The 25,876-nt window shown below is 36.5% G+C and overlaps 1 protein-coding gene across 2 annotated transcripts in view; it reads right to left on the bottom strand.

Annotated features, from left to right (window-relative positions):
• Positions 1-25,876, bottom strand: part of ZFYVE9 (zinc finger FYVE-type containing 9) — a 185,651-nt gene that overhangs the window by 55,232 nt on the left and 104,543 nt on the right. The window contains exons 6-10 of one of the 2 annotated variants that reach the window (XM_060021975.1): positions 24,813-24,989; positions 23,058-23,227; positions 16,994-17,114; positions 12,487-12,609; positions 10,509-10,664 (exon numbers count right to left, since the gene is read on the bottom strand). In XM_060021975.1, coding sequence (XP_059877958.1) covers positions 10,509-10,664; positions 12,487-12,609; positions 16,994-17,114; positions 23,058-23,227; positions 24,813-24,989 — 747 coding nt within the window. The remainder of the gene's footprint in view (positions 1-10,508; positions 10,665-12,486; positions 12,610-16,993; positions 17,115-23,057; positions 23,228-24,812; positions 24,990-25,876) is intronic. The other variant, XM_060021983.1, reaches the window with a different exon arrangement.

Here is a 25,876-nt window from a genome sequence, read left to right as displayed (position 1 = left end):
CTTTCTGCATCTGACTTGTTTTTGGTTTTATGTTTATCTTAGTTTAGTTTTTAGTGCTTGTTATCATTGGTGGGTTTGTTTATTGGTTTGTTTCCTTTTTTTTTTTTCCTTTTTTCTCCTTTTGTGAGTGTGCATGTGTATGTTACTTTCTATGATTTTGTCTGTTTTGTTTTGCTTTTAATATTTGTTTTGGGGTTTTATCTGTTCATTTTCTTTTCTTCCTTTTCTTCCAAGCCATGTGGCTGGCAGGGTCTTGGTGCTCTGGGCAGATGTTGGGCCTGAGCCTCCAAGGTGGGAGAGCTGAGTCCAGGACACTGGACCACCAGAGACCTCCCGGCCTGAAGTAATATCAATTGGCAAGAGCTCTCCCAGAGATCTCCATCTCAACACTAAGACAGAGCTCCACCCAATGGCCAGCAAGCTCCAGTGCTGGATGCCCCATGTCAAACAACTAGCAAGACAGGAATACAACACCACCCATTAGCAGAGAGGCTGCCTAAAGTCATACTAAGTTCACAGATGCCCCAAAACACACCACCGGATGCAGCCCTGCCCACCAGAAGGACAAGATCCACCCTACCCACCAGAACACAGGCACCAGTCCCCCTCACCAGGAAGCCTACACAAGCCACTGAACCAACCTCACACACTGGGGGAAGACACCAAAAATAACAGGAACTATGAACCTGCAGCCTGCAAAAAGGAGACCCCAAACACAGTAAGTTAAACATAATGAGAAGACAGAGAAATACGCAGCAGATGAAAGAGCAAGGTAAAAACCCACCAGACCAAACAAATGAAAAGGAAATAGGGAGTCTACCTGAAAAAGAATTCAGAGTAATGATAGTAAAGATGATCCCAAATCTAGGAAACAGAATGGAGAAAATACAAGAAATGTTTAACAAGTACCTAGAAGAAATAAAGAGCAAAGAAACGATGATAAATAACAATAAATGAAATTAAAACCACTCTAGAAGGATTCAATAGCAGAATCACTGAGGCAAAAGAACAGATAAGTGATCTGGAAGATAGAATAGTGGAAATAACTGCTGCAGAGCAGAATAAAGAAAACAGAATGAAAAGAATTGAGGACAGTGTCAGAGACCTCTGGGACAACATTAAAAGCACCAACATTTGAATTATAGAGGTCCCAGAAAAAGAAGAGAAAGGGTCTGAGAAAATATTTCAAGGATTATATTTAAAAACTTCCCTAATATGAGAAAGGAAATAATCAAGTCCAAGAAGTGCAGAGAGTCCCATACAGGATAAATCCAAGGAGAAACACACCAAGACACATATTAATCAAACTATCAAAAATTAAATACAAAGAAAAAATATTAAAAGCAGCAAGGGAAAAGCAACAAATAACACACAAGGGAATCCCCATAAGATTAACAGCTGCTCTTTCAGCAGAAACTCTGCAAGCCAGAAGGGAGTGGCAGGACATATTTAAAGTGATGAAAGGGAAAAACCTACAACCAAGATCACTCTACCCAGCAAGGATCTCATTCAGCTTCGATGGAAAAATTAAAACCTTTACAAACAAGCAAAAGCTAACAGAATTCAGCACCACCAAACCACCTTTACAACAAATGCTAAAGGAATTTCTCTAGGCAGGAAACACAATAGAAGGAAAAGACCTACAATAACAAACCCAAAACAATTAAGAAAATGGTAATAGGAACATAAATATTGATAATTACCTTAAATGTAAATGGATTAAATGCTCCAACCAAAAGACACAGACTGGCTGAATGGACACAAAAACAAGACCCATATATATGCTGTCTACAAGAGACCCACTTCAGACCTAGGGACACATACAGACTGAAAGTGAGGGGACGGAAAAAGATATTCCATGCAAATGGAAATCAAAAAAAAGTTGGAGTAGTAATACTCATATCAGACAAAATGGACTTTAAAATAAAGACTATTACAAGAGACAAAGAAGGACACTACATAATGATCAAGGGATCAATCCAAGAAGAAGGTATAACAATTGTAAATATTTATGCACCCAACATAGGAGCACCTCAATACATAAGGCAAATGCTAACAGCCATAAAGGGGGAAATCGACAGTAACACAATCATAGTAGGGGACTTTAACACCCCACTTTCACCAATGGACAGACCATCCAAAATGAAAATATATAAGGAAACACAAGCTGTAAATGACACATTAGACCAGATGCAATTAATTGATATTTATAGGACATTCCATCCAAAACCAACAGAATACACCTTCTTCTCATGTGCACATGGAACATTCTCCAGGATAGATAATACCTTGGGACACAAATCAAGCCTCAGTAAATTTAAGAAAACTGAAATCGTATCAAGTATCTTTTCCGACCACAATGTTATGAGACTAGATATCAATTACAAGAAAAAAACTGTAAAAAATACAAACAAATGGAGGCTAAACAATATGCTATTAAATAACCCAGAGATGAGTGAAGAAATAAAAGAGAAAATCAAAAAATACCTAGAAACAAATGACAATGAAAACACGACGACCCAAAACCTATGGGATGCAGCAAAAGCAGTTCTAAGAGGGAAGTTTATAGCAATACAATCCTATCTCAAGAAACAAGGAACATCTCAAATAAACAACCTAACTTTACACCTAAAGCAATTAGAGAAAGAAGAACAAAAACACCCCAAAGTTAGCAGAAGGAAAGAAATCATAAAGATCAGATTAGAAATAAATGAAGAAAGAATGAAGGCACAACAGCAAAGGTCAATAAGACTAAAAGCTGGTTCTTTGAGAAGATAAACAAAATTGATAAAACTTTAGCCAGTCTCATCAAGAAAAAATGGGAGAATACTCAAATCATCAGAATTAGAATTGAAAAAGGAGAAGTAACAACTGGCACTGCAGAAATACAAAGGATCATGAGAGATTACTACAAGCAACCATATGCCAATAAAATGGACAACCTGGAAGAAATGGACAGATTCTTAGAAAAGTACAATCTTCCAAGACTGAACCAGTAAGAAATAGAAAATATGAACAGACCAATCACAAGCACTGAAATTGAAACTGTGATTAAAAATCTTCCAGCAAACAAAAGCCCAGGACCAGATGGCTTCACAGGCGAATTCCATCAAACATTTAGAGAAGAGCTAACACCTATCCTTCTCAAACTCTTCCAAAATATAGCAGAGGGAGGAACACTCCCAAACTCATTCTACAGGGCCACCATCACCCTGATATGAAAACCACACAAAGATGTCACAAAAAAAGAAAACTACAGGGCTTCCCTGGTGGTGCAGTGGTTGAGAGTCCGCCTGCCAATGCAAGGGACCCGGGTTCGTGCCCCGGTCCGGGAGGATCCCACAGGCTGCGGAGCGGCTGGGCCCATGAGCCATGGCTGCTGAGCCTGTGCTTCCGGAGCCTGTGCTCTGCAACGGGAGGGGCCACAGCAGTGAGAGGCCCACGTACTGCAAAAAAAAAAAAAAAGAAAAAAGAAAACTACAGGCCAATGTCACTGATGAACATAGATGCAAAAATCGTCAACAAAATACTAGCAAATAGAATCCAATAGCACATAAAAAGGATCATACACCATGATCAAGTGGGGTTTATCCCAGGAATGCAAGGATTCTTCAATATATGCAAATCAATCAATGTGATACACGATATCAACAAACTGAAGGATAAAAACCATACAATAATCTCAATAGACGCAGAAAGCTTTTGACAAAATTCAACACCCATTTATGATAAAAACTTTCCAGAAAGTGGGCAGGGAGGGAACCTACCTCAACATAATAAAGGCCATATATGACAAACCCACAGCCAACATCATTCTCAATGGTGGAAAACTGAAACCATCTCCTCTAAGATTAGGAACAAGGCAAGGCTGCCCACTCTCACCGCTTTTATTCAACATAGTTTTGGAATTTTTAGCCACGGCAATCATAGAAGAAAAAGAAATAAAAGGAATCCAAATCAGAAAAGAAGACGTAAAACTGTCACTGCTTGCAGATGACATGATACTATACATAGAGAATCCTAAAGATGCTACCAGAAAGCTACTAGAGCTAATCAATGAATTTGGTAAAGCAGCAGGAGACAAAATTAATGCACAGAAATCTTTTGCATTCCCATACACTAATTACAAACTATCTGAAAGAAATTAAGGAAACACTCCCATTTACCACTGCAACTAAAAGAGTAAAATACCTAGGAATAAACCTACCTAAGGAGACAAAAGACCTGTATGCAGAAAACCATAAGACAATGATGAAAGAAATTAAAGACGACACAAACAGAGGGAGAAATGTACCATGTTCTTGGACTAGAAGAATCAACATTGTGAAAATGATTATACTACCAAAGGCATTTTTCACAGAACTAGAACAAAAAATTTTACAATCTGTATGGAAACACAAAAGACCCCGAATAGCCAAAGCAATCTTGAGAAAGAAAAACAGACCTGGAGGAATCAGGCTCCCTGACTTCAGACTATACTACAAAGCTACAGTAATCAAGACTATATAGTACTGGCACAAAAACAGAAATATAGATCAATGGAACAGGATAGAAGGCTCAGTGATAAACCCACACACATATGGTCACCTTATCTTTGATAAAGGAGGCAAGATTATACAATGGAGAAAAGACAGCCTCTTCAATAAGTGGTGCTGAGAAAACTGGACAGCTTCATGTAAAAGAATGAAACTAGAACACTTCCTAACACCATACACAAAAATAAACTCAAAATGGATTAAAGACCTAAATGTAAGGCCAAACACTATAAAACTCTTCGATGAAAACATTGGCAGAACACTCTATGATATACATCACAGCAAGGTCCTTTTTGACCCACTTCCTACAGAAATGGAAATAAAACCAAAAATAAACAAATAGGACCTAATGAAACTTAAAAGCTTTTGCACAGCAAAGGAAACCATAAAGAAGACGAAAAGATAACCCTCAGTACAGGAGAAAATATTTGCAAACGAAGCACCTGACAAAGGATTAATCTCCAAAATATACAAGTAGCTCACACAGCTCAATATCAAAAAAATAAACAACCCAATCCAAATATGGGTGTAAAACCTAAATAGATATTTCTCCAAAGAAGATATACAGATTGCCAACAAACACATGAAAGGATGCTCAACATCACTAATCATTAAAGAAATGCAAATCAAAACCACAATGAGGTATCACCTCACACCAGTCAGAATGGCCATCATCAAAAAATCTACAAACAATAAATGCTGGAGAGGGTGTGGAAAAAAGGGAAACTTCTTGCATGGTTGGTGGGAATGCAAATTGATACAGTCACTATGGAGAACAGTATGGAGGTTCCTTAAAAAACTAAAAATAGAACTACCATATGACCCAGCAATCCCACAACTGGGCATATACCCTGAGAAAACCATAATTCAAAAAGAGACATGTACCACAATGTTCATTGCAGCACTATTCACAATAGCCAGGACATGGAAGTAACCTAAGTGTCCATCGACAGAAGAATGGATAAAGAACATGTGGCACATATACACAATGGAATATTACTCAGCCATAAAAAGAAACGAAATTGAGTTATTTGTAGTGAGATGGATGGAACTAGAGTCTGTCATACAGAGTGAAGTAAGTCAGAAGGAGTAAAACAAATACTGTGTGCTAACACATATATATGGAATCTAAAAAAAAATGATTCTGATGAACCCAGGGGCAGGACTGGAATAAATATGCAGACGTAGAGAATGGACTTCAGGACACAGGGGATGGTGGGGAGAGCGTAAGCTGGGATGAAGTGAGAGAGTGGCATGGACATATACACACTACTAAATGATGTAAAATAGATAGCTAGTAGGAAGCAGCTGCATCGCACAGGGAGATCAGCTCAGTGTTTTGTGATCACCTAAAGGGGTGGGATAGGGAGGGTGGGAGGGAGGCACAAGAGGGAGGGGATATGGGGATATATGTATAGGTGTAGCTGATTCACTTTGTTATACAGCAGAAACTAACAGAACATTGTAAAGCAATTATACTCCAGTAAAGATGTTAAAAAAATAAAAAACAGAGTAAGGGAGGGGAGAAGGGGAGAAATAATATACAATCTAGAACCTCCCATGGCACTACATTATCCAGAAGGCACCCTGAAACTCTCAGAATGTTATTTTTCACAAAATACCATTTTCCCCCTCACTGTGGAAAGCATAAGCAATGACATGTAACAAAAAAATTTTATATATACTAAATGAGAAACATACATAGACACAGATATATATACATACACACATATTATTATTAATACATGTAGTTTAGATTAAAAATCTGTAAAAATATTATAAAGAGAGTTCATGGATGTTCATACAAAAATCACAGTGAAATAATATACTAAGCTTCTACCCTGATTATCTACACATGGGATTCTTAATAAAATACGCATAGCACATATGTATTATCCATATCTGTTTTTTAAAAACTGCTATACTATTAATATACACACATAGGCAACTGATATAATTCATAGACTACTTTAGTCCTAATTCTGTCACCAACTAGGTCTGTGATTTGAGCAAGCCATTTAACACTTCTAGATCTCACTTTCTTCATCTGAAAAATGAAGCATTATACTAGATAATGTAAGTTCCCTACTAGCTCCAATATTTTGTAAGCTGTGAAATGATTCCTTTTCAAGGAGAGAGACAGAGACAGAGCCTTACAGCTCACTCATTACTTAAAATACTATTTACTTAGATATGTTCATATATGCCCTCACCTCATAGATAACATTTAATACAGCTTAGATGTATTACAGTCTGACCTTAGTCTTACTTAGTCTTACTACCAGTTCCAAGTGATTTTTGTTGTAATATTTTTGCATTTCAATATGCTAGTTCAAAATGCACTCTATTGATATATAAGGATACTTTTAAAAGATGAGTAACCATTTATGGTAAACATATATTTTAATGACTCATGTAATGATTCACATCCTTTCCTTGTTGGTATTTCTTGGAGTTCCATTCATAGATCTAGTCTCTTCACACTGGCCTATCCCATTCACAGCCATAGTTTAAAACTATCACAAAAATGCTGGTCTTCCACATCTGTATTTTAGCCCAGATCTACCTCCTGAAGGCTCTATTTATGTATTCATCTTTCATTTACATATTACCATCTGTTGCCATTATTTGAAATCCAACACACTGAACGAAGAACTCATCTCCCACTCCTCTGCCAAATCTGCTTTTTCCTCTGTTCACTGCCTCAATGAATAAGAACGAAGTCCACTCAGGTGCTCAAGTCAGAAATCTAAAGCCAACTTTGACTTGTCCTCTCTCACTCCTCACATCCAATTAGTTATGAAATCTTATTGAACTGAGGCATCACTCTTTTATATCTCTTCAATACTCTTTATTCCCACTGCCATTATTGGTAATATCCTAATTTCTTACTGGATCCTGACAATAGCTTTTTTAAAAATAACAAATGTTGGCAAGGATATGGAGAAAAGGGAACCCTAGTATACTGTTTGTGGGAATGTAAATTGGTGCAGCCACTATGGAACAGTATGGAGGTTTCTCAAAAAATTAAAAATAGAACTACCATATGATCCTTCAATTCCACTTCTGGGTATTCATCTGAAGGAAATGAAAACACTAACTAGGAAAGATATCCACACCCCCACGTTCACTGCAGTATTATTTTTAACAGCCAAGACATGGAAGTAACTTAAGTGTTGACGGATGAATGGATAAAGAAAGCATGGTATGTACATTCAATGGAATATTATTGTCATTAAAAAGAAGGAAATCCTGTCATTTTCCACAGCACATATATACCTTGAGGGCATCATGCTAAGTGAAATAAGTTAGAGAAAGACAAATACTGTATGATCTCACTTATATGTAGAATCTAAGCAAACAAACATACACTGAACTCATAGATACAGGGAACAGACTGGTGATTACCAGAGGTGAGGGTTGAAGGGCAAGTGAAATGCGTGAAGGCAGTCCAAAGGTACAAACTTCCAGTTATAAGATAAATAAGTACTGAGGATTTAGGTACAGCATGGTGGCTATAGTTAACAGTAATGTACTATATATTTGAAAGTTGCTAAGAGAGTAGACCTTAAAAGTTTTCATCACAAAGAAAAAAAAATTTGTAACTATGTGTGATGATGGATGTTAACTAGACTTATTGATCATTTCACAATGTATACATATATCGAATCATTATAGTGTACACCTGAAACTAATATAATGTATGTGTCAATTATATCAATAAAAATTTTAAGTCAATTTTATTGAGGTATTATTTACACAGAATAATACCTACATATTTTAATTATACAGTTCAAAGAGTTTTGAAAAATGTAAACACCCATGTAACCACTATTCCAATCACTATACAGAACATTTATATCAACCCAGAGAGTTCCCAGGGCCCGTCTACAATCAATTCTAGTGCTTGCACCCACACCTCACCCCAGACACACAATGATCTAATTTCCATCACCACAGATTCATTTCGCCTATTCCAGAGAATCACATAAATGTAACCACATAATATGTACTTTTTTGTGTCTGGCTTCTTTTGTTCAGTATTACTGTCTGTGAACTTCATCCATGTTACTGCATGTATCAGCAGTTTGTTTATCTTTCATTGTTATGCCGTATTCTAGTGCTCATCCACTTTTAAGTTTGTTTATCCACTGTAATTGCTTCTTATCTGCTCTACCTGCTACCAGACACACAGACTTTGATCCATTTTCATACTGCTTCTAGAGTCATCTTTCTAAAATGCAAATCTGGTTATGTCATTCATTTCTTTCAATGGCTCCTCACTGCCTGCAGAATAAAGGACAAACTCCTAATCAAGACATTCATGAACCTCCCATGCCCTAGTCCCTGATGCCCTCTCAAAACCCATATAGAGCTTCCCTGGTGGCACAGTGGTTGAGAGTCCGCCTGCCGATGCAGGGGACGCGGGTTCGTGCCCTGGTCCGGGAGGATCCCACATGCCGCGAAGTGGCTGGGCCTGTGAGCTATGGCCGCTGAGCCTGTGCGTCCGGAGCCTGTGCTCTGCAACGGGAGAGGCCACAACAGAGAGAGGCCCGTGTATCGCAAAAAAAAAAAAAAAACCATATAAACATGCAATCTGAATACATTCAAACTGAGGGGAAAAAAAAGAATGTTTCAAGTAATTTCTGGAATGAAATTTAGGCCTAGAGGCTCCAGATGACCTCAAATTAACCCCATGCATTTCGGAACTGACACAAATACTGAACAGTAAATTCTGAACTGTACTTCACAGGTATCATGTGGTCAATTTCTAACATAGCACCTTGCCTTCATGTAATATTTCACCTAAAATATCATAATTATGACATAAAGGCATAATCTTTTATGCATAAGCCATAACCACATTAAAGATGAAACTTTGTATCATGCTTTTGTACTTATTTCAAGAGCATTTTCCATAAAAATACTACTTTTAATAGCTAAAAAATATTCTAAAAAAGATGCATTCATCTAAAAAATATAACACACTTAAACTTTTTTCCTATAGCTGGGCATTTAGGTTGCCTCTAAACTTTTGTGTTAAATTTAAGTAATACTATAATAAACACTTTCATGTACAAAGTGTATTTTACATTTCAGATAATTTCTTTGGCATAGAATCCCACAAGGGGAATTACCTGCATTCAGAAAGTATGAATAATTTATTATTTTAATATATTTATTAAAACATTATCAAATAACATATGAAAATAATTGTAATACCTTGGCTACCCTCACCCCACCCAAGCCTTGTTTCTCAGGGATAATCTCATTTATTATTCACTTGCTTTAGTTCTTATAGTACACTTTCCCTATTTATCAACTACAGATATTATTTTTTGACTTTTTATCATGATAAATGAGCACTTAGCTCAATTACACTACTTCTTACCTCCTCTATTAAACCTGCGGAAGGTTAACTTTGTAATGTCAAATAATACACTTAATTCTCTCTCAGCTTTTAATAGTATGTCTTTATATTAGTATCCTTAGTCTTTTCCAACTTCTAATAGCTATGCATTTACTTTTACATTGTTACAGGTAACAACATTTACAATTTATTTTGAAACCATAATAAAGTTGTCCATGCTAATGGTTTTTGAAACTTGAAAATTAAATGAATATTTACATTATGATTATATAAATATTGCTAACTGAAGTAGTAAGTTATCATTATGCTTCCTTCTACCGGATACCAATACTATATCCCCTAGGCCACTCAAAGGAAAATATTCTTACATCATGGTCAATGGATTATCTTACAACTCTGATTCTAGCCATTATAAAATAGTAACAACGTTTCACATAAAGTATTAAAAGTTATAACTTCCAAAAACCATGCCAAGTTCTAACTTGCCAATACTACCAAAGTCCAATGCCAGGTTTCCAAATTTAAGACTATTATTTTGCATCTGAGTCCAAAATTTTTTATCATCTGTAAAGGGTGCAGACTAAGTCAGAAAGTATCCCCACCTGCCAGAGCATCCCGATAAAGCTGCACAAAATGGTTAAAGATATCCTTCGGCAAGCATTTTTCATCCGGTAGACACTGTAGAAGAATGACTATCTCAGACTGACCCACTGCATGCATTCCCTTGGTTGTGAAACACCAGCACTTCCTGTTCACATCTGTAGATGAAATAAAAAGAAATGAAGACATTCTTTTTAATCCTTACCCTTAAGAAATGCACAGACATCTTTGTTATAATACACCAAAGAATAAAATAGATCACACTGAGTCTGTATAATTCTGCTGTGAACTGTCACTGCACTGAGCCAAAGGACTATTGCAGAAAATAAAGCACACCAATGCCTCTTGCTCTAAGCAAACACTTAGAAAAACAACTGGAAGGGAAGTAAAAGAAGTAATAGTGAAAGAAAGTGCACTAAAAGCTTTTAACTTCTATTATAAAAAGGTGTATTAAAAGAAACAACATTCCATCAACAATGAAATAAATTAAACCAAACTATGCATCCTCAGCTATAATGATTAAAGGATATATTCCCCCACCTATGTGTGTGTGTGTGTGTGTGTGTGTGTGTAATTAAATCACTTTACTAAGGGAAATAATTAAAACTAGAAACACGAAAAACAATAAAAGCAATTATTATAGCCTTGGATTCAGGCTATGCCCTAAAGAAAATATATTTTGATATATACTTATTAAATTTAACCTGTGACTAAAAGAGTCTAGCTATTTAAATTATAGTTTTCCTGGGAGAAAATTCTAGATAATCAGCAACAGGACTTTACTTGACTTCATCTGGTAAAAAGCAGTGAAACAGATGGCTTTTCTGGACTAATTACTTCTACTTCTTCACTTTAAGGCTATGTAGAGTCACAACAGCACAAGCTATACGTAGTTCAAAAATAATGTTCAATCCTTGATATTTTTATTATTTGTATGCCAACACAACAAGATCCCCAATGGAACTGAAAAAGGGTTCAAATAAAATTATGGGTATCATGATGTAAATCAACACTAATAAAAGATTCCTTCCTTTCATTCTGTGAATTGTTTCTTTATATACCTAAACAAGAGGTGACAATCCAACTATATTAAGATGGTGCACACTTAAGGAACTCTAGGTTAGCTATTTTCTAAGCATAACTTATAAACTAGATACGGTAAATTGAAATTTCCAGCAAATTATTTTAAAATATGATCCTAGAAGGAAAGGTGGGAAGCATTAGCAGCTGGCCAAACATACAAGGGCGTGATTAGCAAACAAACCAGAAACCTGCATTTCATTTATACAGAACCTCTGAAGAATTTAGTATATTGGTGTTTCTGGTTTCCAAGGACAACTTAAAAGACATACATAATGGGAACTGGAGGACTGTTCCCCAATGCTTCCTTCCTCTCTCCAAAACTCTGCCTATTAACATTCATCTAGTATAAATGCATTGTCTATTTTCCAATACCATACTGGATTCAAGATTCTAGGTTACTATCCTCTCTCTTATTCTGATAGCTAAGAAACTAGCACCAAGAACTGAGAAGTTTCTTCTGAATCCTAAATTGTGATGTACTGAAGTTTTACTATGTGTTAGTTAACACTTCTCCCAAATAAGGTTTTGCACCATGATTAAGGTTTCTGGGATTTAAACCTAGCATGTAAATTGACCCCCCTGGATAATTTATCCACCTCCAGTTATTCTGGTGGTGAGTTGTGACTTAGCATACCCATCTCAGGAAGAACTTAACTCAGATGAGTTCAAGTTTCCTTTGGCTTTCCTCCATGGAGAATTCACCTATCTCACCCTTTGACTAAAAGCAAGTCTCAATCAGTCCAACAGTTGTCCTTGGGGATATATAATTTTATACAAACCAACTTCTTCCGTACCCAGTTTTCATTAAGATGTGGCTCTACATAAAAATACTTGCATGTAATGAATTTAATGACTCAGTATCTCATTTTAATTTAAAAAAACAAATTTCCAACTTACAATTTACAATTTTAACCATTGACAACAAATTTGCATTTAAAACAAATACAAGTGGGTCAGGGCCACCATCCTCCAATTGCTGCATTACTGAAATCTGTGATGGTTTCTCTTCTACAGCATAGTCTGTAAGGGGAGAAAACAATGTAAACCATTGGTTAAAGAGACAAATCAAGACAGAAATCTGTTGGAGGAATGGCCTTATTATTCACAGGAAAGAGATAAGCAACTGATTTGTACACAGGTTTCACAGGGTGAACACAGGTTTATATCTGCTATCCGAGTGGCATATTAATAGTGCCCCTTTCACTCTTAAAAGTGCTCCAGTCCAGTTTGTATGATAACATGGTTATCCTATTTATAGACTTCTCCACGCAATGGTTTAGGCCACAGTCTAAAAACAACCCTTTGATTTAACAAAAATCCTCCAACTATCATAATAAGAATTTCACATATTACATGTTCTAAGACCAACATTTAAAATAATCCATGATATACAAGTAAGTGATAATACACTAGTTACCTCTAGAAAGGATGTCTAGGGGTTGAAGCAGAGGGGAATCCTACTTTTTACTCTATATGCTTTTGTACTGTTGAGATTTTTTACCATTAAAAAAAATCAAACTTTAAAAAATGCACCCAGACAATAAAAGTATCATAAGCGACTGGTTTTATGAAACAATTCCTCTAAGTATAAGTCAAGAAAGAGTTCAGTACAAAATAACACCATTTCCCACTGACCAATAGAAACCAAAATGTATTTTGGAAATGTATACACTATCAATGAAAATATTTACTGAAAAGAGAAATACTAAGTGACTTTCAAAAATTTTTTTTAATTAAGTTTTTCCACTGGAATACAAAATAGCAAAATTCTGGTTAAGACATAGTAATATGATTTAAGAAAGTGAATATACAATAGATAACTAGTTGCTGCTTCTTGGTAGGAGAGGTTTTGACAATTAGATTTAATGGATGTGACTTTTAATGAAAATGGAACCCTGAAATCTTATTTTAACAGCAGAGTAGGCCAATTTAATTTCTTATTAATTTAAGATTTATTAAAATAACCCAAATTTGAAACCTAAGTAGCAAATTTACTTACAAAAGAATATTTTTAGAGGGTCCTAGTAAAGGAGCAAAGGCATTATACAATCAAAAGAATGCTTAACTTTATGTGAAAGTTCATTGTTGAACTATCTGAGGCACAAGCTGCATTTGATAGTATGATCATTCAGCCAACACTACTGAGAGCCTAATATAGGCCCAGTACCATGCTAGGAGCAGAAGATACAAACATGAATTCAGACTGAAGGAATTCATGGTCTATAGAGAATAAAGAATCAGACCTATAAATATCTAAATTACAATGAAAAATGTGTTAATATAGTAACAGTCTATAAGGATTTCTATTTGAACAGAAATGAGGATGTAAAACACTACTACAAAGACAGCCGAGGTAGGATTCAGAGAAGTTTTCCATTAATATGGATTTTGAAAGGTTGAGGAGTTATTCAAGGAGTCTAGCATATAGAAGGGCATTCTACTCTAGACAGAGGAAAGAAAGATTAAAAAAATATTAATTACATGCCTACTTTGTACCAATTTTCTTGCTATGTACTTTCAGGTATGACATCTGATTTATTATTCATAATGACTCTTAATTAGCTATAGTTACCTAACTTTTAAAAAAAAATCTAGGAAAAATATTCAGAGAGGATAAATGACTTGCCCACTGGATCATACAGCTGGAATGGACAGTTACCAGATTAAAACTCAGGCTGGTTCAGCTCTGAAATCCATTCTCTTCCCACTATTCCACAGCATAAGAAAAAGCATGGAAGTATAAAATGTGAATATTCAGAAAACAGTAAATAACCTGTAGCATGCCTGTAAAGTACTGGGGTGTTGGCTGGAAATAAAATTAGATAAGTTGAGATAAGGTTACAAGGAACACTGTATGCCATGGTAAGCAATTTATACGGAAGGCACTGGGAACCCATTGAATTTTCTAAGCAAGAACAATCTATGATAATATCTACGTTTAAAAAGATAACTGGGGGCTTCCCTGGTGGCGCAGTGGCTGAGAGTCTGCCTGCCGATGCAGGGGACACAGGTTCGTGCCCCGGCCCGGGAAGAACCCACATGCCGCGGAGCGGCTGGGCCCGTGAGCCATGGCTGCTGAGCCTGCGCGTCCGGAGCCTGTGCTCCGCAACGGGAGAGGCCACAACAGTGAGAGGCCCGCGTACCGCAAAAAAAAAAAAAAAAAAAAAAAGATAACTGGGCCTAATCAAACTTATAAGCTTTTGCACTGCAAAGGAAACCATAAACAAAACAAAAAGAAAACCTACGGACTGGGAGAAAATATTTGCAAATGATGCGACCGACAAGGGCTTAATTTCCAAAATATACAAACAGCTCATAACAGCTTAATATCAAAAAAATAACCTAATCAAAAATGGGCATAAGACCTAAGGAGACATTTCTCCAAAGACATACAGATGGCCAACAGGCACATGAAAAGATGCTCAACATCACTAGTTATTAGAGAAATGCAAACCAAAACCACAATGAGGTACCACCTCACACCAGTCAGAATGGCCATCATTAAAAGTCTATGAATAACAAATGCTGGAGAGGGTGTGGAAAAAAGGGAACCCTCCTACACTGTTGGTGGGAATGTAAACTGGTGAAGCCACTATGAAGAACAGTACGGAGGTTCCTCAAAAAACTAAAAAAAGAGTTGCCATATGATCCAGCAATCCCACTCCTGGGCATATACCCGGGCAAAACTATAATTTGAAAAGATACATGCACCCCTATGTTCACAGTAGCACTATTTACAATAGCCAAGACATGGAAACAACCTAAGTGTCCATCGATAGACAAATGGATAAAGAAGATGTGGTGTGTGTGTGTGTGTGTGTGTGTGTGTATGTGTGTGTGTGTGTATACACACACACACACATACACACACACACACACACACACACAATGGAATATTACTAAGCCATAAAAAAGAATGGAATAATGTTATTTGCAGCTACATGGGTGGACCTAAAGATTATCATACTAAGCCAAGTAAGTCAGAAAGAGAAAGACAAATACCGTATGATATCACTTATATGTGGAATCTAAAATATGACACAAATGAACTTATCTATGAAACAGAAACAGACTCACAGACATAGAAAACAGACTTGTAGTTGCTAGGGGGGAGGAGAGTGCAGGGGAGGGTTGGATTGGGAGTTTGGGACTAGCAGATGCAAACTATTGATATTATATATAGAATGGATAAACGACAGGTCCTATTGTATAGCACAGGGAACTATGTTCAATATCCTGGAACAAACCATGATGGAAAATAGTATCAAAAAGGATATATATACATCTATAACTGAATCACTTTGCTGTACACCAGAAATTAACACAACATTGTAAATCAACTATACTTCAAAAAGAAAGAGAACTGGCACCAATATGTAAGAGTAAATAAAGGAGAGAAAGACTGAAGGCAGGGAGACCAGGTAAAAGACGAGGACAAAACTGAGGAGAGATTATTGATAAACCATCTCGACAAAACTGAGGAGAGATTATTGATAAATCATCTCCTGAAAATGTACTGACTGGATGCTGATCTGGATCTATCAACAAGAAACTTTTGCATAAAGATAAGCATTCTTTTTTTTTTTTTTAATTTACTTTTTTGCTGCATTGGGTCTTCATTGTTGCGCCCGGGCTTTCTCTAGTTGCTGCGAGCGGGGGCTACTCTTTGTTGTGGTGTGCCGGCTTCTCATTGCGATGGCTTCTCTTGTTGCAGAGCATGGGCTCTAGGCACGTGGGCTTCAGCAGCTGTGGCTCACGGTCTCTAGAGCGCAGGCTCAGTAGTTGCAGTGCATGGGCTTAGTTGCTCTGCGGCATATGGGATCTTCCCGGACCAGGGCTCGAACCCGTGTCCCCTGCATTGGCAGGTGGATTCTTAACCACTGCGCCACCAGGGAAGCCCAAGGTAAGCATTCTTTTGACTGATTAGTAACTTTGCGTCTTACCAGGACTCACTAAAAATATTTTTTAACAGAAAATTGCTACTTAAGTTCAGAGCTCTCCACTTATTATATACACATTTCTGAATGTGCATTGTACTTCAAAACAAGAAGTTAAATTAATGTACTGACTGTATCATATGGGCTAATCCTAGAACTATAAGCAACTCTTCAGAGTATTATGTGCTTTGGAATATGAAGAACTGCCAATAAGCTACATTTATACACAGTGGGAATTAAAAATAATATTACATCCTTCCAACATAGGAAATGATAATATAAAAACATAAATATCTTCTCTAAAACAATCAGTAACAGCACCAATGTTTTTCATGGCACTGAGTAGTCACCTTCTTTGTTGGAGAAGAGAAAGGTGATTATCACTTGAATTCTATCTCCTTCCCTTAATTAGAAGGCAACATTTGGCATATATAACCATCCCTGTTTAAACATTTAAGTCCACATACCTCCTTTTACACCAGTGGAGATGAGAATGGGAGGAAGGCCATCTTCAGGAATAAGGTTCATTGCACTGCCAACAGGACTTCCAACCTGAGTTATACTTCCAGAGAATAGAGAAATATCCGTCTAGGAAAAGCAAATAAGCAAAGAGAGCATTACACACAGTTGAAGACTTCTGCAGAACAAACTCAAGACTACAAATGGGAATTTAAGTGAAAATTTCATATTCATACTTTTTGAAAGAGAGCACAAGATACTCATTAACCTGTGGTTTCCCAAGGACTGGGCTTATACTATGAAAATGTTTATAATTGTATAGTTTCTCCTTTTGGCATCATCAAATCATAGTAATGAGAGAAAAGATCTTGTAACCTGGGTTAAAGCTTCCTTTACCAAGGTTTCTTTTGCCATAAAAGAAAAATATTTTTTAAACTTGCAGTGGCAACAGAAAAAAACTTCCAATATTATCTCGTAATTTCTGAACCTTGAGAATTGGGGTGACCGTTGTACAACAATGTGAATGTAATTAAAAATGATTAAAATGGTAAATTTTATTTTATGTCTTTTTTACCACAATAAAAATAATTAACTTTGATGAAGGAGTTTTCATTTACTTTGTCATGAAATTAAACTTCAAGTTCATTTTTCTTTGCATTAATATGAAGATCACATTAACTACACTTAATAAAGTATAATGTTGCAAAATACATTGAGTGGGGTTAAATCCACTTAACAATTTAATAGAATATGCTCAAAGATCTATTAAAATGATGCTCTATATTCTTCTTAAGCAAGAAATAGAAGTTTTAAGCACTATTTACAATAGCCAAGGCATGGAAGCAACCTAAGCATCCACTGACAGATGAATGGGTAAAGAAGATGTGGTACGTGTACACACACACACACACACACACACACACACACACACACACACAGGAATATTACTCAGCCATAAAAAAGAAGGAAATAATGCCATGTGTAGCAACATGGATGGACCTAGAGATTATCATACTAAGTGAAGTAAGCCAGAAAGAGAAAGACAAATATATCACTTATATGTGGAATCTAAAAAAAAATGATACAAATGAACTTACTTACAAACAGACTCACAGACTTAGAAAACAAACTTATGTCTACCAAAGGGGAAGGGTGGGGGGGGGTGATAAATTAGGAGCTTGGAATTAACAGATACACACCAATTTACATAAAATAGATAAACAACAAGGTCCTACAGTATAGTACATGGAACTATATTCAGTATCTTGTAACAATCTATAAAGGAAAAGAATCTGAAAAAGAATATATATATATATATATATATATATATATATATAAAACGGAATCACTTTGCTGTACACCAGAAATTAATACAACATTGTAAATCAATAATACTTCCATTTTTAAAAAAGAAAGCTTTTAAGAAGTTAAAGGAAAAGCATATAAAAACTTTTTAACATGTTTAGGGACTTCCCTGGTGGCACAGTGGCTGGGACTCTGTGCTCCCAATGTGAGGGGCCCTGGTTTGGTCCCTCACTGGGGGGCTGGGTGCTGCATGCATGCTGCAGCTGGGAGTTTGCATGCCGCAACTAGGGAGCCTGCCAGCCGCAACTGGGGGGCCCACGAGCCGCAGCTGGGGAGCCCGCCTGTCGCAGCTAGGACCCGGCACAACCACATGAATAATAAAATAAGTAAAAAATTTTTTAAATACATAGGATTCTCATTTTAAAAAAACTGTTTAACATGTATAAAAATGTTTATAGCAGCTTTACTCAAATAGCCAAAGTGTGGAAACAATCCAAATGTCCATTAATAGGAAAATAGATAAATTGTGGTACAGCCATATGATGGAATATTACTCAGAAATAAAAATATTTACTTTTGATGCACACAACACAGATAAATCTCATTAAGTATTTTTAAAATAAATTTATTTATTTATTGGCTGCATTGGGTCTTCGTTGCTGCGCACGGGCTTTCTCTAGTTGCGATGAGTAGGAGCTACTCTTTGTTGCAGTGCGCAGGCTTCTCATTGCAGTGGCTTCTCTTTGTTGTGGAGCATGAACTCTAGGCACTCGGGCTTTAGTAGCTGTGGCTCACAGGCTCTAGACCACAGGCTCAGTAGTTCTGGCGCTCAGGCTTAGCTGCTCTGCGGCATGTGGGATCTTTCCAGACCAGGGCTCAAACCCGTGTCCCCTGCATTGGCAGGCAGATTCTTAACCACTGTGCCACCAGGGAAGTACCTCATTAAGTATTAGAGTTTAAGAAGCTAGACACAAAACATTATATATTATATTTTTCCATTTATATGAAATTCAAAAACAGGCAAAACTAATCTATGGTGATACAAGTCTGAATAATGGTTACCTTGGGGGAAAGGGGGTAGGTATTGACAGAAAAAGGGCATGAAGGAAACTTCTATAGTGATAGAAATGTTCTGTGTATCTTTATCTAGGTGGTGGTTACACGGGTGTGTGTCTCTATATGTATATATAGAGACACACACACATATATGTATGTTCATCATGTGTTTCCTAAAGATTATTGCTCCTTAAGTACTTTGCTATATATATTTTATACTTGAATAAAGATTAAAACTATTTTAAAAAATGCCTATGTCTTATATTTTTGTCTATACTGTCTATAATTTAGGACTGTAAGTTTTTAGTGGGTTTTTGCTAAAATTTTTGCAGTGTTCTCAGTACATCGTCCTATTAGGAAATGTGGAAAATTGTATTGGCTAAACATTACTGATTTGAAGTAAATCAATAAAGTTAGATTTAGAATAGGAAATAAAGTAACCTATTCTAACTTGCTATTTAGTGATGCATAAATCTACCTTTTGATATTGTAAGAAGTGGTCATCTGGCTTCTACTTAAATATCACCTATGAAAAGAAGTTGTTTCATTTACTGAGCACCTTTTAAGTGCCAGGCACTCTATTATTAGGTCATAAAGATGACAAAAATATATTCAACTCTGGCCCTAAAGAATTTGTTTTCCCTCATTTTACCAGATAAATATTAAAATAAAGTGTTGAACAATGTGAGAGCACAGAAATAAAATAACTAACTTGTTTGTTTCTCTTAAACTGACCTGAACTTTGTTTCCTTATAATAGTAATTCACTAGAGCTTCCTCATTCATTCAAAACATTTATGCTTTAAGAACCTATCATAGGGGCTTCCCTGGTGGTGCAGTGGTTAAGAATCCGCCTGCCAATGCAGGGGACACAGGTTCAAGCCCTGGTCCAGGAAGATCCCACATGCCGCGGAGGAACTAAGCCCATGCGCCACAACTACTGAGTCTGCGCTCCAGAACCCACGTGCCACAACTACTGAGCCCACGCGCCACAACTACTGAAGCCTGTGATCCTAGAGCCCATGCTCTGCAACAAGAGAAGCCACTGCAATGAGAAGCCTGCACACGGCAATGAAGAGCAGCCCCCGCTCACCGCAACTAGAGAAAGCCCATGCACAGCAACGAAGACCCAGCACAGTCCCCCAAAATAAATAAATAAAAATTTTAAAAAAGAACCTATCATATAATTTAAGAGATGTAAACGAAGTTTTGTAGAAAGAAAAAAGTCATCACTGTATAAACACTATAGTTATAATTGATTTAGGTAAGACTGTCAAAGGACAGTAAAATCAGGGGACTTCCCTGGTAGTCCAGTGGTAAAGAATCTGCCTTACAATGCATGGGACACAGGTTTGATCCCTGGTCAGAGAATTAAGATCCCACATGCCGCGGGGCAACTAAGCCTGTGCACCACAACTACTGATCTCATGCGCCTCAACTAGAGAGCCTGTGTGCCGCAAACTACAGAGCCCACATGCCCTGAAGCCCACACGCCACAACTAGAGAGAAGCCCGCGCACCACAACAAAGAGCGCAGGGGCCACAACGAAAGATCCTGTATGCCTCAACGAAGACCGCACGTGTTGCAACTAAGACCTGAAGCAGTCAAAAATAAATAATAAAGAAATCTTTAAAAAGTAGATATATACATATATATATATATATAAAGGACAGTAAAATCATTGACTGAAAGATTGTAGGGGAACAGGATACCCAGAGTCTCAAAGTATCACCCCTCACTTTACTTCTTAATTGCAAAGAGGAAAAGCTACTTTTGCAGTGGAGAAACACAGGAGACATCAATTTAACCAATTATCAAACAGATACTTCTTGATGTGTTCCACTAAGAAATGACCATCACTTATGGTAGTATTATTCTTGCCAAAAATATTTAATCTGAAACTAAAATCATGAGGAAAAACCCAGAAAACAGAAATTAAGGACTTTATGCCAAACATGGCCTAAATGCTTCCAAAATGTTAATGATGTGAAAGACAAAAAAGTGAGAGAACTGTTCTAAATTAAAGAAAATCAAAGAAACATGAGAACTAAATGCAATTGTGATCCTTGATGGTATGCTAATTTTTTAAAAAAGACTTTAATAAAAAAATTTATATACACACACACACACACACACACACGTGTATAAATGAAAGAATAAAGAACATCATGGGACAATTGGGGAAATCTGAATATGGACTATATATTTGATAATACATAGAATTATATGTTAAATTTCTTTCTCATATAATTATATTGTACTTACGTAAGAAAATCACTTGTTCTTAGGAAACATGAGCTGAAGTATTAAGTGATAAAGTGCAACTAATCCTCAAATGGTTCCTCAAAAAACAGTGTGTGTGTGTGTGTGTGTGTGTGTGTGTGTGTGTGTGTGTAGGGGTAAAGTAAATGTGGCAAAATGGCAACAATTGGTGAATATGTGTGAAGAGTATATGGGGGTTCACTGTACTATTCTTGCAACTCTTCTGTGGATTTGAAATTTTTCCACATAAACAACTGGAGAAAAAAAGAAATTTTCTTGACAAAGTCATTGTATAGATTCAAAGAAGAACAAGTCATACAGTTCTGGCTGCTGTCTTCTGCGGCCACAGAAAAATCCCCCAAAACAGGCTTAGACATATTTAAAGACAGTAACATGGTTTAATGTACCTTCACCAAACAGGAAATTTATCTCTGTATGTCAATAAATCTAATCTTAATAATGCACAATTTCAATTATAACCAAATCGGCAAATTATGTAAATTTCTAGAAAAATATTACTGAACATAAATGTAAATAAACAGTAACCATGAAAACTTCAAAAAGTAAAAACTTTATCCAAACTCTGATCCTCTTATTTTATTTTAAAAAAAAGCCAGACACATATACTTAGTTGGAACTAATCACCTTATTATAATCTTGACCACCATATTCAATGGGGCAAACAGCAATAAGAAAGGGACCCACTGTATAAACGATCCTACATGTATACTTTCCAATTATGGTCCTAGGTGGCTCTATTCTTTCACAGACTCAAAAAAATGTAGCTAGTATTTGACCCTTCTGAAAATTAGCCCCCAAACTGTGACCAGTGTATCCTATAGAGACAAAGTAAATGTGACATCACAGCACGAGCTAGTTTCCTTACATAAATTATGAGTCTACCATCCATTAAGTCAGTGGTTTATTTTTAAGCTTTAGAATCCTTTTAAAAAGTCTTATTTGGAAACACAACAGGCAGACCAGAAAAAAGTAGAGATGCTTGGGTTGAAGACAAAGGAATAGAGGGATTCCTCAGCCACATTCATATTTCCTGGCCCTTCCTCACCACGGCAACTCCCTGGCAGCTACCACAGAACCTGGGGAATATGATTTGAAAACCAAGGTATCAAGGGACCAGGATTCGCTCTAGCACAGCCTCTAGCTACAGTAGTAGACTGAGCTCACCTGAGAACAACCTTTATAAGGATCTTTCTCCTGAAAAAACTTCCAAATATAGAACAAACAAGAACAACTGGTTTTGCCACATTTATTTTACCACTAGACACACACACAAGAATGCACACACACATACACACACATGCACTAAGCTGTATCTGAAGTCTATGGCGTTCCAAAGAAAGGTCAGTCAACCTAGAAAAAGACAAGACAGAGGCAGAACAGTGCTGAGTTAAGTAAGTACTCAACTTTAGTTGCTGTTTTGTTTTCTTACCTCTGCTGATAGGGGACTGGTAGTTACTGGCTTGACTGGGTCATGTGACACAGCCAGGGTTCCTGCAGAGGAAGTTCCATTCATGGTTAATTTGGCTGCATCAGCAACTTCTCCATTAGGCAAGATCCCATCAGCAAACCAAACTCGCCTCTGCTCTCTGGGCTGAGCCACTTGAGGAGCCAGAAAAATAAAACAGGTAACACTGTGACATTGATAGGGTTTCTAACATCAAGAAGAGAAGGTCACCAATCTCAGATGTACAAAGAAATCACTATTTAGCATTTTATACTTCTAAATATAATTGTAACTGTATAAAAGTGGTTATAAATTAATAAAAATACACATTTAAATATACTCCTTACTTCTGTAATTTATATGTAAAGATTTAAAACACTTCGCTTTAAAGCATTAAATATGCCTATGATTATGTCATATACTCTGTCCCATATCACTAACAGAGAAACTAGGGAAGGTGTTTGAAGTGCCTAGGAAATAAACTAATAGCCCAGAAAAAATATCTAGAAATAGACATCCACAGCTCCTAAAAGTATGAGGTTTCTATAGGAATAAAATATCTAGAAAAGTGATATGGTATTTTTAAAAGGCAAAAGATGCCCTGAAGAATGTTGAAGAATTATTAATTAATAAAAGAAGAGTTGGCACAGATATGTAAGAATTGGGAAGCAAACTGACCAGATCTTTGGCTAAAGTGTAACTGAAGAAGAAAAAGACTGATCCGGCAGTGCAGATAGTGAAATGCAGTAGTCTGCATTTTAGTAAAAGGATGGGGAAAAGCTGGAAAACTGAGTCTGACGAAATGATCTCTTTAAATCCAGTTTTGAAAATCAATTCAAACGGCCAAAACAAAGAGAGACCAGGGAAGAACAACAAAAACAACAAATGAAGTAAAGAGAATAAAGATTTTAAGAACGAAAGCCTGAGCTCAGAAGAGTATGATAATGTCAATAGAAGTTTTTGATCTTCAAAAGGGGAGGGCTATTTTACAAGGGGAAAGGAATATTGCTAGACAAAAAGATACGAAATTAATGAAAGAAGACAGAGTTTAATTATCAGGGGAGACTTCTTGACAGATCATTTTAAGGAAATATTTGTTATTTTTACTATTGATAATCCCCTGAACTTACAAAGTGCCTTTCATCTGACAATATCATAATCATAAAGATATAATAAACTAAAATAAGTTGAGCCTATGATTTTCTACCTATCATATGATATAATCAGAATTAAAGTTCTGGATTTTATAAATGTCTGTGTACCTAACACAGTATTTTCGTATTTTTACAGGAACAGATTAAAAATGAAAAGAGAAAATGGCAATATATATTCCAAAAGGCAATACTAGAATGGGCTGGTCAGAAAAAAGAATTCTTATTTTCATCACTTACTAAATTCCTGCAAAGAACACTATGGTAGGCATGACGCTAGGATTTTGCAGGCTGATTTCAAATTCTGCAACTCTTTTCAAATAAAAGCAAAGTAATTACTCCATTCTTAAGTTGGAGAGGGTACTGGCATATTTTTAGAGGTGCCTCCAAAATATCAGGCAACACAATATTCTTCTTTACTTGCCCAGAAATAGTCTCAACACATTTCTCACCTTGTTCTTCCACTTTAAGAACCACCCAAAGGGACTTATCTGCAGTGTGTTAAAGACTTGTGATGTAAAATCACATCAGCACCTTTTCAGAGGAACTTGGTGAGGAAAAAGAGAGAGAATAGCACATGATCCCCTACCTTCTGCTCCAGGGTGCTTTAAAACTCCCACAGGTACCATCACAGTGGGAGGTGGAGAGCTCAGGGCTCCTGAGGCCTGAGCTTGCTGCAAGGGAGGGATAGTAGAACAGTATTCAGCAGGATTGTTAGGGTTAGGGCTCTGGCTTGAGGCACTCATCATGTTCTCCCAGGCTTGAGCTAAAGCAAATACAGACACAATCAATGTGAATGGATTGCAAAATATGGACATCAAGACCTCCACAATACTGGATAAATAATGTAGTTCCTCCTAATTAACACTCATAGTATGTCTCTCTTCCAGCTAGTGAAGGTATTAAGGAGATAGGTGATTTTATTCAATAAAGGAGACCATGTAGTTAAGTAAGCTATTTGGAAGCAACAAATAAGAATTACATGATACTTCTGATATAAACTGATAGCGGATCAGTCTGAGGTTAATGACTAGGCCCCTGGCTTCTTTAAAGGGGACCATATACTCCCTTAAGAGGGAGTAAAACAACATTAAATTTATTAAGGACTTGCAACTGGGATAGCATTTAGACATTCCTGGTGGGTAGGGCAGGTTTAATATTCAATGCATTTTATAAAATTCTGTCAAAAATCAAAATCAGGGGCTAAAATAACATAACTCCACTATATGATATCTTTTGATTCATTTCTAGGTTTTTAGGCTCTTCTTAGTTGAGGTAAAATCTCATTTTAAAAATTCTGAAGCCTAAAGCTCAGGAGAACACATCTCAACATTTCCGTGAATTTTGCTTTTGTGCAATCATTACCCTGTGTAAAAGTATCCATCAAAAACAACCATTTCACATCTTTGGTGTGTCTCAAAAGCACAGGACCCATTTGAACATGAAAATGTGCCAATATCACGTAAGTGCCATCAACCAATATGAATGATCACAAATGTGTTAAGGTTCTGTATACTCTATAATTTTACTAACTAAATACTGACATATCAACTATTGTTTTTAAAGTAAATAGGATGAAAGATACTACAGAAATGAAAGATATAAATTTTATCTTCTGGGTTCAGGTAATATCACATGCCCAGGAATAGAAAC

This window comes from Delphinus delphis, chromosome 1 (assembly GCF_949987515.2).
Source record: "Delphinus delphis chromosome 1, mDelDel1.2, whole genome shotgun sequence".
In the NCBI taxonomy this organism is placed as follows: Eukaryota; Metazoa; Chordata; class Mammalia; order Artiodactyla; family Delphinidae; genus Delphinus; species Delphinus delphis.
This window is presented reverse-complemented; position numbering and strand designations above follow the sequence as displayed.